Source organism: Thunnus thynnus, chromosome 13, assembly GCF_963924715.1.
Source record: "Thunnus thynnus chromosome 13, fThuThy2.1, whole genome shotgun sequence".
NCBI classification, from domain to species: Eukaryota; Metazoa; Chordata; class Actinopteri; order Scombriformes; family Scombridae; genus Thunnus; species Thunnus thynnus.
Window position 1 is genome coordinate 11095011 of NC_089529.1, and position 15167 is coordinate 11110177.

The window sequence follows — 15167 nt, forward strand, 5'->3', positions numbered from 1 at the left end:
AAGGCGAGAGTACATGTGCATCAAATGAGCAAACAAAACACAGCTGAACTGCTTTATGTGTTTTCTCTGAACATAATGATTACAAGTAGGCAAATAAACAGCCCGTCTTCTCTCAGAGAGGTTAAGCTCTCTATGAAAACTCTAGATTTAGATCCTACTGATGGTTTTGTTTATGAATTTACAATAAATATGCTTTTTATGGTGAAATGTTTTCTCTGATAATGTAAAGGATTTTTTACTTATGTATATAGTTGAGTAGGTCACCACCTACTCAACTATATACATAAGTAGCCAAAGCACAATCATTTAATTGCATTTAAAAGCACTGCTGCACTATGTATTGTATAATTACAATAAACTGAATGGACACTGAACAGCATCAACAAAACTAAACTAACCGACTGCATCTTTAGACTTACTATTTATACTATACTGAAGGTGCTGTTGATCTCCTATGGAAGGTAACACTTCACTGAATCAGACTGGATTGTATTCGAAAGTGTCAAAAAGAAGAAGGAAATGACTGCACAAACTATAGTCATGAGAAAATACCAAAGTTTAAGAATATGCAAAACGGATAATCTTGTCTGAACAGTAATAGTTTAAGGATTAATACAAATGAGTTTGAAAAAACAATAATTGGACTGAACACTAACAAAACCTAAAAAACAAGAGAATTCATTTGTGTTCCTCCAATATCCTGAAAGCAATACACCTCACTGACTATACTCTGTATCTACTATCCTCAAATAATGCAAATTTCATCATGATGACTTCTGTGCAGAGAAAATGTTCCCATGTGTTAATTGTTTCATGGAGATGATTGACAAATGCATAATATGCATAATAATTCATAATATTAACCACTGTTTAGTTTTGAGGGAACCACAACCTGTATGTACATTTTTTACCTTGTATTCCAGACAGCTGAATCATGCACCCAACTTTTTACCCTTGCATCCAATCCAGATGAATGTAAACCCAGGCTATGTTTATTGAAAGGCAACACTTTCCCCTTTCAAACTCTTTTTTCCTTTAAATTGTATGTTTAAAATCACAGGTGGTAAGGTGGTAATTTTTACATTAAAGGATAGTTTCACATTTTTTCAAGTCTGTCATAAAGCAATAGTCAGGTGCCCAAATGAACACTGAAATAGTGCCTGAATCTTGCCGTAATCATGCCTCGTGTAATACTGGTCATTAACGGGATCCCTTCCCAATGCGCTTACAATATAAGTGATGGGGGACAAAATCTACAATCCTCCTTTCATGCAAAAATGTATTTAAAAGTTTAAGCCATCCAAATTAGTCAAATCAAGTGGATATCTTTCAAAGTTACTCTCTTTTTAGTACCAAATTCTTTTTGCAACTATACTTCCACAACAGGGAAACACTGTCAGAGAGAGATATAGACTACAACTAATCAAGTATTTGACAGGTCCCAATCAGAGCATCATCAGTAAGTCCCGCCCTCTATGAGCCAATCAGAAGGCACTACGTCACTGTAAGTCCTGCCGTCCTGAGTAGCCCCTCTTTGTCCAATCAGAAGGTGCTACATCAAATTCAGAGGAATCAATGAGAGAGGAGATGGGTAGGGTTAAAACCGATCAATAAGAGAGGAGAGGGTTGTTGTATGCCATGCTCTGTGTGTGTGCAGGTTAACCACAGGTCACCAGCTCCAGTCCCGCATGACTAATTAGAGATGGCTGATGATAAAGTGGACCATATGGATTTTGATTTCATGGTATGTGCATGAGCAGGTTAACCACAGGTCATCTGTGGGGAGTTTGCACAGATGTCCAGCAATAAGGAATGAAGATGTAATAATTAGTTGAGAATGAATGTATGGAAGCAAATAAGGGTCATCAGTATTTGAGCTTGTGAAATGATGTTCACACATAATTTCACAGCCTGCGGTTGTGTATCACCTTTGGTGTGAAAAAAAATGCATGCACATATCTGAATGTGTGAATGTTATAAAATTTCACAGCTGTATAAATATATTGTGCATGTGTGAAAGAGTTTTGTGCACACATATAATTTGCACATGTAAAAATGTTTTGTAGCTGTAGAAATATTTTATGTATGTGTAATTAAAATTTGTGCAGGAATATTTTCAACAGTGATGTTTCACAAAGTCTGAGAGATGGACACTAATTTGCTGTGTATGCAACACTGAAGTTTCAAGCTACAAGCTGTGAGCGACAAGCACAAATTCTGACCCTGTTTTTACAACTGAATCTACATACTGTCAGTCTGTCCAATCAGAGGACAGATGTTTTCATTGTTTTCATCTCGGTTCATCCCATGGATATATTTCATGGTTCATCCCCCTGCAGGTCCTGAAAAGTATGATGGACAGTGCAGGCCAGGGCTGTTTTTGCCTGTTTGCATTAAAAGTGACTGCAGTGGGACCCTTAACCACCAGGGGGCCCCTGCGGGGTGGGGTTTTTTGTTTGTTTTTCACAGACAGGGGTCACCCTTAAATTACTATATTTTATAGCACTTTTATCCTATATTTTTATCCTGCCCATCAGACTGATTTTGTTTACATTAGTTTATCATTGGTTAGATATTATAGCCAAGTCCTGCCCCTCACCACACAAAGCAGTGGGGAAAAAGGTAATGAGAGCAAAGTGTGTGGAGTGAGTGAGAAACTGTGGATATTGAAAAATGTAAAAAGTTACTAAATGTGTATGTAAAACCAAGTCTTGTGGACAGCAGACGAGTGGAATGACTGAACGACCAATCCAGGGACCTGCATGCTGTGGGATAACTATTCTTTCGTAATGACTTGGTGAGTGAGTTTTGGCTAAGCTGTGTATCTTCTATGCAGAAGTGAGTGAGCTACAGCTGTTACATTTTACTGCTGTGAGATATTACAGTGTTGACCTTAAGTTAAAGGGAAAAACCTGAGATGCAAATGTAGCTCATTTATTTTGTTTTGCTAATTGAATACTTTTGCACATAATGGTGTTAATGTGCATAGTAGCATAACAGTTCTAGTTTCATACTGTATCGTGTCAAATTGGTGGGTTGCAGTTGGAAAAACACAAGGTCAAAACTACTACTTTGATGAAAAACTCAGAAGTCAGAGGTCCAAGCAGCAAAGTGTTCTTTAATGCCAGCAAAAAAGGAGAGCAAACAATGCATAAAAGATGAACCAGATCACTCTGAGGGTTCTAGCCTCAGGGCGTAGGTTTTTATACCCTTGGGTCTGCATAGGTCACACCTATTGTTCATCCTCTTTATCTTAGCCAATTACACCATTATAATTTATCTTTGTCACTCGTTGTTGGTCAAAACATATTCAGTTCTATCTAGTTATGTCCCCTTTTTTATATACAACTGTTGGGGATCATTTTACACCATTATTGCCAAATTGTCTCCTGGCCCTCTTTTTTTTTATAAGTTATTCTTGCCATTTTACACCCTTATTTCTTGATCTCCCCCAGAGTGTATTTTTTAAAAAATTTGAAGACTTTAATGCAAACCCAATCAAAGTGTCATGTAATACAAACACATTCAAATTCATCCAGTGTATGAACTATGATTGAATTAAGAGTCTTTACCACACTTCTGTACCCATATCTTGATTCTATGTGATTTGTAAGAGTACATATACATCATCAATAAGAATTCAACACATGGTTACTCATTGCTTATAATGCGTATAAGAATCACCCTGCATTGCTTAACATTGTCTGTTAGCACACCATGGCTCTCAATGGAAATACACCACAACTGCTGGTGTGATAAACAGTTTTATTTGTGCATAAGGAGATAATGTAGAAGTGAAAGCACTTAAATATTACTTTTATTATATAAAGCATTAGATGTATAAGAAATTCATACTGTGCACTGTACCTCAGTCCATGGTTAAAAATACAATAAATGTTGCTTTATTGGATGACGTGGCTAAATATTAATTGAGGATGACTTTATGTTTTAGAAAGATGATTTCATATTAAATATCTTCAGCCACATATTCTTGGAAATATAAAATTAGATGAGCAACTTCACATTTTACAATCACAGGCTTTAAAACACCTTTTCTTAACAGAGATAATGACATTTGGATGCTTGTTGCGGTGGATGGATGGGTGGATAAAAAATTAAATTAATAAAATAAAAAGACAATATAATACAAGGAAGTGAAGATTAGGGTGAAACATGACACACTGATACTCATGATGTATTCAGTCAGTAAGTGGCAGTATGTTGTCTGTCCAGCAGGGGTGTAACAGAATGTAAAATCCTGCACTGAAACCAAGTTTATTGAACCTTTGATGTGAAATGTTGCACTGTTAAAGGTTTCACCTAATATGCCTGAGACACACTCCACCCAAACCAACCTCTAAAATAATTCTCTAAAATGTTTAGCTAAACATGGCAATTGATTTATACATGGAAACATTGTTTGCAAAGTTTGTGCATGAAGTGCAGCTGAAATCTTCTAACACCTTTTATTTGGTACAACAGGAAGCCTGTTTTGGTCTGAAAAACGAGCAGTGGTTTTCTACATCTGGCTAACACTTCTATATTTTACTTAAACCGTTAAGTGTTGGACTTATATTGTTAGAGTTGTAAGAATTGTGTTGTGCAACGCAAACAAAAATTATCCAAGAGTTTGTTGTTGTTCTGGTTGATAACTATATATGGATTTTGAAATGTACGAGGCATCAAGACGAACAATATAAAAAGGGAGGCCAGAGAGGTCTAGAGGCTTTTCCTTTTTGCTTTAAAGGCTTATAGCTCTTTTTTGGCTTTTTGCCTTTTTGCCTCTTTTTATTCCTAAAGAGGGTATTTTCCCTCTTTTATAACTTTTGCATTTTAATTTTTTATGTTACTTTTCATATTTTTTAATACTCATATTATCGTAAAACAGATGCCTCCTCTAGGATAGGCCAACAGTAGAAATTAAATTTGTTTATTCTTCTAAATCAACTCAACCAACAGAGTGGGGCTCCTCCAGAGATTGTCTGTTAAAGGGTCATCTTGGGGTACCTCCAATTCCTCCACCACCTATTTCACACACACATTTCTGTTGTGATCCAGTTGTTGGCCATTCCTGACTGGCAGCTGGTGATTACAGAAGCCAGGCTGAAATTTGGGGTTTTCCTGAGCAAGCTAAGATGTTTGGTATGTAGATTCTGGAAAACCCGTTCAACACCTAGGTCAGAGGTTGTAGGACAGCCACCTGTCAGTGGGGGAGAAGGTGAAGATTTTTATGTGAAGGTGAAGATTTTTATGTGATACTTTTTTGGAGGAAAAACCATATCAGACACACATTGTTATTCCAGAGTATTTTTTATATGTCTTAAAACATGTCTGAAAGGGATCTTTAAAGTGTAATTATCATTTTAAAGTATTTATTGGCATTGATTTCACAGCATGAGTCATATAATATTTATTTAACCCTCATCTTGCCAACATATTTAACATACAAGGACTACCAACTGAGGTCTAAACTAACTACTGTAAGAGACAACCATCATAGCAAAATGTTATGTTAAATGTTGTCATCTGAAAAATGACAGATTATTAATATTTTAGGAAAGTTACAGTTAATTTGCATATTTTGTAAAACGAAAATATATACTTTTCTCCAATACATATTGCAGCTTTTAACCCAAGTACAATTTTTCCACAAAGCCTTCAAAATGACTGACTGACACAGACACAGACATAGACACAGACACAGACACACACCCACCCATCCACCCACACACACACACACACACACACACACACACGCACAATTTTCAGTGATTTTTATTGCTGGCAGTTTCACTTCTGTGATACTTGGGATGCGCAATACAGGATGTTCACATGTCATAAAACAAATATTTCTCACATCATTTATGTCTGAGTCATCGTTTTGCCAGCAGTGAAAAAGGAAATGAAAGAAGTTAAATACGCCAACAAAAAAATCTGTGCCAGAACTTAACTACAGCTGATGGTGGTGAAGGGTGCAAAGACCCCGCCGTTTGTGTCTGTTTAATAATTATGAGCTTGCCCCTGTTTTCTGTCCATGTAAATGTGCTTTGTAATAGTTTAGATCCAGTCAAACCTGTTTTTCCACTCTGACGTCACCCAGGCACCTGGGAGGCTCCTATTACCCGGAAGTCACCTGGGTAGACTCTGCAGGTGGGGGCAGACGCTTATTACAGCTGTAAACGCCAACATAGTGGATAGAAGTTAGAAATATTGGAGCTTGGTTGTTTACTCGACGCAAGGAAGTTTTTTTTAAATAGTTTTTGGTCGTTTTTTCCTACAGGACTGTTATTGAAGAGGGACGCCGTCGTCAACAGGTCGACATGCTTGTCAGCGGGTTGTTTTCAGTGGCTTTGTTCGTGTGCGTAGCAACAGGTGAGTGGTTTTTGGCAACAAATTTAAGTCGCTTGAGACTATTCAACGCTTAAATGTCTTTATATTCCCATAATTTAAATCAATAATAACATAGCAAATGCCTATCAGCTCTAAATGAAATATTAAACGAACCTTTGTTACTTGTGTTGTTATCCTTAAATGAACGCTGGGCCTTGTCTTAAAAAATGCAGGCCTGTTGTATCTGTATGCGACAGGTGGGTTTAGTAGTTTAGTGATACGTTGATATCTGTGGCAATGAAATAGTGACGTTTTTTGTGGTAGCAGGAGTTATCATATTTTGCTATGACGTCCTTTTAAAAGTTATATGACAGGAATAAACCAAAACGCCCCGAGTACTGTGAGCAGCTGTAAAACCAGTATAACCACAACATTTTGGAAGAGGGGGGAGAGATACGGTTTATTAGTTCCTCCTCATTTACGAAAAATATCATTGTTGTTTGATAATAAATGTAGGAAGGGTGCACCACAAAATACAACATGTGGTATCACTGTTTCCATATTCCTGTTTACATAGTGACCTTTAATAGGAAAAGCAATGTGAAAACAGAATGAGGTCACAGTCAGGTCACTAATGAGAATAACAATCACATTGAAAGTCCCAAAAAAGTTTTTAGTGTTGACTTTTTTATTTATTCATATGAGTAAATTAAATACTGTAAAGAAGGTGTGAACACAATCCATACTTACCAAAACTTTTCAGCTTTCCAATCACTGTCATTGGTGTAAATCATTTATTGTCCCCTGGATTTATGTTCCATAAACATCTGTAATTTGTTCATTTACTCTTTGTAAGCTCAGATTCACAATTTTGACCTTTTCTCCTTCAAATAACCACTCTGAAGTTAGTACAATATGTCTCATAAACATTTTCTTCTAAGTATCTTTTTGTTATGTATAAAAAATGTGAGAGTGCTTTGATAAAATGTCTTCCAGCTGCTTTTCAAGGCAGTTACTGTTGGTCTTTGTTGTGATGCTCAGCAGTGCACCTGCAGCACAGTATGCTGTTTGAATTCAAATCTGTACAGCACACTTGTTGCTACCTTGTACAGAGACATCTACTGTGGGGCTTTGACTTGAGTTTCCCATCACTATCTAACCGGCATGTATTGCCAGTATCTTACCTTGAAGGACTTTTATCACCCCAACCCTGAAACTCGCACTGTATGCAAACAAGGAAGTCATGGAGAGCTGTGGTTTCATCTTACAGTGGAGGCTTATCTCACCAGCAAACCAAACCTGTGACTGTACTGCCTTATCTCAGCTGCTGAGAAAAGTCTGATGCAACTGGCTGGCTGTCATTAAAAAACCTAAAACCAACTCATTATCATTATTATTATTATTATTATTATTATTATTATTATTATTAAATTTGAATTAATGGCATATTAGTACACACATTAATTTAAAGTCTTGCTGTGTGTATATTTTCATCTTGTAGTAAATACACAGTAATACACAGTAAAATCACTTGCACAATAGATGACTTGGTAGCACATAGTTAATGATTAACTGGCTCCTGCTGCTGTTCCCTGTAGTCGACAGGTTCCTCCTACACAGACAGAAGTTGTAGTTAAATCATGTAACTACCAACAGTCAAAGCCATGCCAGTGGTTTAATGTCCTACAGCTGCACATGTATAGTGAGACAGGCTGAACAGTGCTGTAGCGGCGCTGCTGTGCCTGAAAAGACCCAGTTTCAGCCAGACTGTTGACAGTTTCACCGGAAGGTTTCTGGCTCAGCAGACAGGAATGAGCAACTTTTTTTTTTTTTTTTTTTTCGGTCCACACCCTGGAGGCTTGTTACCACTGCCCACTGTGTGCCTGAGTATTTGACAAGGGTTGTTTGTGTTCTTCAGTCTTCACACGCTTTCACAGCGTGACAGTTTGTGAAAAGATACTGTGGAGATTTAACCCCTCATTTATTAGTAATATTCTTAAGTACATTTTAGATTGTGTTTTAAAATCTTGTTCATAAAATAGACTGCGAGATGGTAATGAAAATATTCATGTAGGGACTGGCTGTGCTGCATTTTGATGGGTCCTATTAATCATCTGTTGACCTAAACCTGTCTCCATGTAGATGAGGGTGTATGCTGCACTTTTGGAAGCAGACCAAGCAGTATACTGATCTCAGATTATCCTTTGTAGTAGAATGGGAGTGTGTAGTGTGGAACTGATGGTAATCTGCATCCCAGCCTCAGTTCAACCAGTCTTCATGCCTGCTGCAGCTTCTTGTGTTCCACTATATAAATATTACGACACAGAGTGCTTTTATCTTGCTTCCAAGTTTTTGAACTGTTCATATTTCAAGCCTTAGAATCCACCTGGAAAGTCAGGATTTCATGGTGGACAGCACTTGTGGAATTTTCAGACCTCTATAATCTATAATACAATCTATAATATGTTGCCCACTGAGGTGTTTTTTTGTCTGCAGTTGATATTGCAGTGAACTGAAACACAGACAAAACTGCACAAAGACCACTGCACTAAGTGAATAAAGGAAGTGAGAATCTAGACGTTGCAACTTTTTCAAATTGTGGTGATGAATGTCTGTCAAGTCAGGTTTTTAGAGGGAATATTACATCTTAAGCAATCTCAGACAATGAAAGAACTGGTCATAACTAAACTCATTACACAGATGTATTATAGTGATTGCATGTAATGGAACTTCAAAAGTCTAATTACCTGTTGTATTTTAATGTCTGTGTACAGGTGTGAGTGGCTTTTCAGTTACTACCTCCAATGCAAATGTGCAGGTGAAAGAGAATGAAGGTGAGTCTTGGAAATGTAAAATAATTTGAATATTGAGGAAAAACCAGGAAATTATAAATGATATGTGATTATTTCCCATGATTTGCCATGTTTGGTTTCAGATCTGCAATCTGTATCCACATAGCTGAGAAGTAGTTATATGAATATATTTTAAGTTAGTAGAAGTTATTTTTAAATGTATCATTCTTGGAGTAAAGTATACCTGTGATGGCCAAGAAAGGTTTAAAGAAAGATTATTTGCAAGCACTGTATATAAAACTACACTACATAATAAGTGAAGACATTTCAGCAGAGTTGTGTGTTCTTTTTGGATTCATTATGAACTCTTTTATTTCAGGGGTTGACCTTACATGCGCTTATTCAGCGGACTTTGGTTCAAATGCCAGAGTTGAGTGGAAATTTAAGGACCTAAAAGGCTCTCAGACATATGTGATATACAATGGGAAACTCACAGGTAAGTCGATTCACAGTCTTTGTGCATGTTGACAAATGTTTTTTCAGATCATTTTGACTTCATTTTGTCATGCCAAGTTTTTCTTTGTCTGTCTGTTAGTTAGTACTATATCTCAAAAACTAGTTTAAAAGATTTTAAAGAAATTTGGTGGAAAGCACCAATGTTTTTTTGTTTTATTTTCATACCATTTTCCTATAATTGATTGCAAAATTGTACTTGCAGCCAATATAATGTGACATAATATACCATAATTCTTAAATATGTTGTGCAAGTACAGCCAAATGTGGTTGACACATGTACATATCAGCTCCAACTGATTCTGAAAAATTTGATGGCAGACATCAATTTTGAATGTCCACTTTTACATAAACTGTCCAAAACCCTAATATTCCTGTACAGGATTAAAAAATCAGCATGACTGGCCGCCACTATGTTTTATGATTCAGATTAAAAGCTTCTAAAAACGTTTCTATTATCAAGTAACAAATTCAGAGGATTGTGCATCTTTGGCAGAAGTTTCCAGTCTGTTTTGTAATGCTGCAACTCTTCCACAGCACCATATTCCAGCCGAGTGACGGTGTACAATAACAACAATCTGAGATTTTCCAAAGTGACCCGTGAGGATACTGGAGTGTACGACTGTGAGGTGTCTGGCAACGGCCAGTTTGGGGAAGTCAGAGTGAAGCTCACTGTTCTCGGTAAGGATCCTTTATTATTACATTCACCCAAACCCAAACACTGCCATAAAATAAATAATATTCTGACTCAAATGTCTAGTACAAAGGCTTTATGGTACTGAAGAAAACTGAATGTTATGTCCCGCAGTGCCTCCATCTCCACCCGTGTGTAGGATCCCCAGCTCAGTGACGACGGGCAAGACAGCCTTCCTGTCCTGCCATGACGGTGATGCCTCACCTCCTCCCCAATACATGTGGTTCAAAGATGGCACCCTTCTGCCCACTGAGCCCAAAAAGGTTTCTGGCTTCAAAAACGCCACCTACAAGCTGAACACAGAGACTGGCAACCTGGTCAGTTGCAACTCATCACCTTGCACCATCTTTACTGTGACAGCTGTGATCTCTTTGGCCTTTGGAAATAATATAACTCTTTTGAATATACCTCGTCTGTCTTCTTAGGAGTTTCCCGCTTCAACCAAGATGGACACAGGGGAGTACTACTGTGAGGCTGTCAACATTGCCGGTCCTCCTCAGCGCTGTAGAGCTGTGAAAATGGAAGTCCGTAAGTGCTCTTCACTTGAGCCAGAGCTGATTTTTTTTTTTCCCTTGACAGAAATGAAATGAATGAGAATGACAATAAGGATATGCATTCAAGAGATGATAATCTTTAAACCAGTTTCAGTCAGTGTAACGCGCTGCATGCCAACACTAAGAACAATAAACTGGTTTGGCTGCATCAAAGGAGTTTGTCTAAATGGAAACTGTAATTGTCATAATAAAGATACTGTAACAGCCCTTGGCTTAGTTGAGCAAGCACACGGAGAGTCCCAAACGGATGCTTCATGGTTTGTTTATTTCTCCTAATTAGTCACTATCTCATTGCACCATGAAAAGCACCATGAAAACTATAGAAAAATATACAAAATTAGAATCCATATTTATCTAGTTTACAGTTGTATCAAAAATATAATACACAAATAATAAACTGAATCAAACAACTATTAAAAGTAGTCACCAAATCAGACAACAGCGCCTCTTAATAGTGCTAATGTCCAGTCAGCAAAGGTATACACCGAGTGCAAACATTGTGTAAATTAAATTACAAAGCTGGCTAAACTGCTTTTAAGTCTAAATTCATACCAGACACAGTGAGTAAACAGACAAATCCTACACATTTAAGTATATAAATACATGACCCTCATTCAGTCAAACTCTAAACCTTTCCCTCAAATAAACAAACATTTAAATTCACACAAAAAAACAAACCCACTACTACTCTAATAATAATAATCTAACAAAATAGCGCTGCACGGCAAGAACGTACACAAATGAAACGAACGAAACAAAGAAAACAACAAAACAAACGAAACGTTTGAACAATGTGAATGGACAACTCAAACCCACGGTACCTGCAGTAAAGGCAATTAAGGCTGCCTTACCTCATTCCACTCACCAAGGGTGTTAACCAAATTTCGGATAGTTCGTCTTCGTTGCGACCCTGGATTCATCTGCTTGCCGTGTCTGAATAGCATTAATATTGCTCCACTCTTCTACATGTGTCTGCGCCGAGCACACCGGGCTAATGAATGCTACATTAGCAGATTAGCAGACCCAATATACAGGCTCACTTAGTCAACCTAGCATGGGCAGTCAATCCCCTCGCTGGGTGGTTTGACTGCCACCTTGAGGGAAGCACAGGCAACTATGTAGGATGAGCTGTCCAATTCAAAACACCAACATTAAACTATCAAATAAGGAATACATAAACAACGAATGCAAATCAAAATAGAAATAGAAGCCATCTGCGGACTTATAGATTGTATGAATCAGCGGTCAGTTACAGATACAATCTTCATTTTCAGTTTGTAAAATGTTAAGTTTTACATGATCCTTCTGTATGTTCTTCTTCAAGGCGACTTAAACACCGGAGGGATTGTTGCTGGTGTAATAGTGGCTCTCCTGCTAGTGGTCCTACTGGTACTTGGAATTTGGTACGCCCACAAGAAAGGATACCTGCCCAGTGAGTGTACACTTCTACATTTACTGTGATCAATATTCTGGTATTCATGTTGACATTATCTTGTTCCTCTAATTCAACACTTTGTCCATACCCAGAGAGATGGGAGGCCAGTGACAGCATAAGATAATTTCTCCTACTAATGAGTTAAAGAAACTAGTTAACTCCCTTGTCAGCATGGAATTTATTGTAAAAGCACCATTTTGGTAGTATTAAGACATTAAATGTACGATTATTTTAATTATTGATTAATCTGTCAATTATTTTCTTGATAAATCCTTATTGAAACGTCAGAAAATGGTGAAATGTTGATTGCAGTTTCTCAAAGCCCAAGGTATAAACTTAAATGTCTTGTTTTGTCCTGACCAACAGTCCACAACCCACAACCCACAACCCACAGATATTCAATATACTAGCATAGAGGACTAAAGAAACCAGAAAATATTCACATTCAAGAAGCTGATGAATAAAAATGACCCAAAACGATTAATTGATTATCAAAATAGTTGGCGATTAATTTTCTGTTGACTGACTAATCGACTAATCTTTGCAGAAAATCTGAAAATGTAAAATACTGGATGGTTGATGCAAAATAAGTAATTAACAAGAAGTTCAAACAAGGTAGATGAAAAGAACTTCCTTTTTTAAAGGAATTTTTAACTTCCTCCTCCAACAAGTTCCCACAACCTGCACCCCTTCATTAATGTGTTTTTTTCATTTGTGGGAGAAAGGACAAAATGTTATACAGTAATTTATGCAGCTAACAAGATGTCTGTCCAACTACTGACTTTGTTTCCTTTCTTCCTGTACAGAGAAGAGTGAAAGGTAAGACCATTTTATTTTTTATACTGTTTAATGGATTGCAGGTTTCCTTTTAGGGTTACATGTGTAAAATGATCTGCTATCTCTGTGACTAGCTCAACATGTTCTTTTAAATTCTTCCTGCAGCAAACAAAAGTCCAATGTGGTCTACCAGCCCCCATCATCATCATATGGCGGTGACGATGAAGATGTACGTATGAGTCTGCCTGTTTTCAACTTTACACACTGTTGTTACTCCAAGTGATTTATATTACAGTCATGTTTGTTTCTTTTGTAAAGTTTTTTTTCATGTTTAACAGATTTGGAGCTGTAAGAAAAATGTCCCAATAATGATGTTTGATGTGTTTGTTTCTCAGGGAGACTTCAAACAGAAGTCATCGTTCGTGGTATAACCTGCAAGCAACAGACACAACTGGAGAAAACCTCGGTTCTAAATGTTTCTCACCATGTCTTTTTTCTGTTTTTAGTGATGTTCTGACACTTACTTTCTTTTTGCAGTTTTCTTAGCAGTATGTAACACTGCAGTATGAGTGTTATGAGTTGACATGTATTTTAGAGGCAGATGCATCAACTTGTGGGGGTTTAAGGATTAAGGTTATAGGAAATAATTTACTACAGACAGGTAATATGTTTTTTTTTGTACATGAATTGTGGTTTTAATAAGATGAGCTGTGGCTACTAGTGACTGATTTGAGCCACAGATTTTTTTTAACCTACATTTGGAGTGTGTGTTTCTGAGTTTCTGATTTTCTGAGCCTCCTGATTATAGGACCAACTCATTTTTAATTTTAATTTTTACAATCACATTTAAACACCTCAGATCAACTCATTCTAACTGAATACAAATTTCAGTCTCTTTTTAGTTGTTTTCTTTACAAAGGAGATGGACACAACTGATGGACACATTTTCTCTGCAACTGCAGTGTCTTGACTTCTTTTATTACATTTACTGACCCGTCACCTTAATTTTCTCCAGAGCAGCACTCTTATCTGTCAGTCTGTGCTGAATCATTGGTGCAGCTAAAATATTGCTTCACTGTATGATAAGTGTTTTTTTTCTCTTTTTTTTTTTAACAACCATAAAACTGTCTCAATGTACAATATTTTTTTCTATGAAATTTTATAGAGTTTCTCATTTCTGTAAATATAAGCTTTTATGTTTGTAATTAAGAAGCATTTAATGATCAGCTGTTCTCACGGAGCTTCCTGACATTAACTAGAAACTTTAAGGTACATCTATGGCTGTCATGGAGACAACCATTTTAGGTGCACCTTCTCTTTAACATTTCCTTTCTGATTGAACTAATATTACATTTGTGTGTTGTTTGTCTGAGACCCTAGTTTGTAGTCCTCTGAACTACATCGGCTAAGTTAATGCATTGGTAAGAGTGTAGGATTACAGTACAGAAAATTTCAGGCATACTATGATTCATTTCCTGTAGAAATGTAATTTCCTGTGAGCTGAGATGCAGGAGATACAGTAATGTGATGAATTGGAATTAAGAGTTTGATTAAATAACAACGTGTTACTTAAAAACTAACAAAAAAGGTTAGTTTTTCAATGATAAACATGTTTGTATGGCATCATGTGTAGCCTTGTCATAATGATTAATTACCCAAACAGTTATCCTTGACATCCACAAATACTCATCATGTGTTTAAACACTAGGTTTTTCTACATTCCTGTATGTACGAACCCTGCCTTTATAGAGAGTTAAGAGCTGATGAATTTTGATAACTGTAACTTCTCTTGATATATTGGTTAATAAAATTGTGTTGTTAAATTCGGTGTACTGTCACGTGTCAATAAGCACATATTTAGTTGACGTCATTTGTTGTGCTCACAAATACACAGACCTGCAGTAAATGCATAAAACACCCAGTAATAATCCAATAAAAGTTCAATAAAGTGTATGTCCTGGCTGTAAATAAAAGACCAATACATCATCTACATTTTTCCTTAGAAGTTCTTTGCTACATGCTGAGTATCTTTAACATTGCTTTATGTTAGTAGTTCCCAACATTTTTGGCTT

The 15167-nt window shown here is 36.8% G+C and overlaps 1 protein-coding gene across 1 annotated transcript; it reads left to right on the forward strand.

The window, feature by feature from the left end:
• The first annotated feature begins 6107 nt into the window (after positions 1-6107).
• f11r.1 (F11 receptor, tandem duplicate 1) lies at positions 6108-14918 on the forward strand. Its single transcript, XM_067607863.1, has 10 exons — positions 6108-6372; positions 9105-9164; positions 9502-9618; positions 10173-10316; positions 10444-10646; positions 10755-10857; positions 12208-12315; positions 13125-13137; positions 13261-13324; positions 13491-14918. The coding sequence occupies exons 1-10, from the start codon at positions 6321-6323 to the stop codon at positions 13524-13526; spliced, it is 900 nt and encodes a 299-aa protein (XP_067463964.1). The 5' UTR covers positions 6108-6320; the 3' UTR covers positions 13527-14918.
• Positions 14919-15167: the final 249 nt, after the last annotated feature.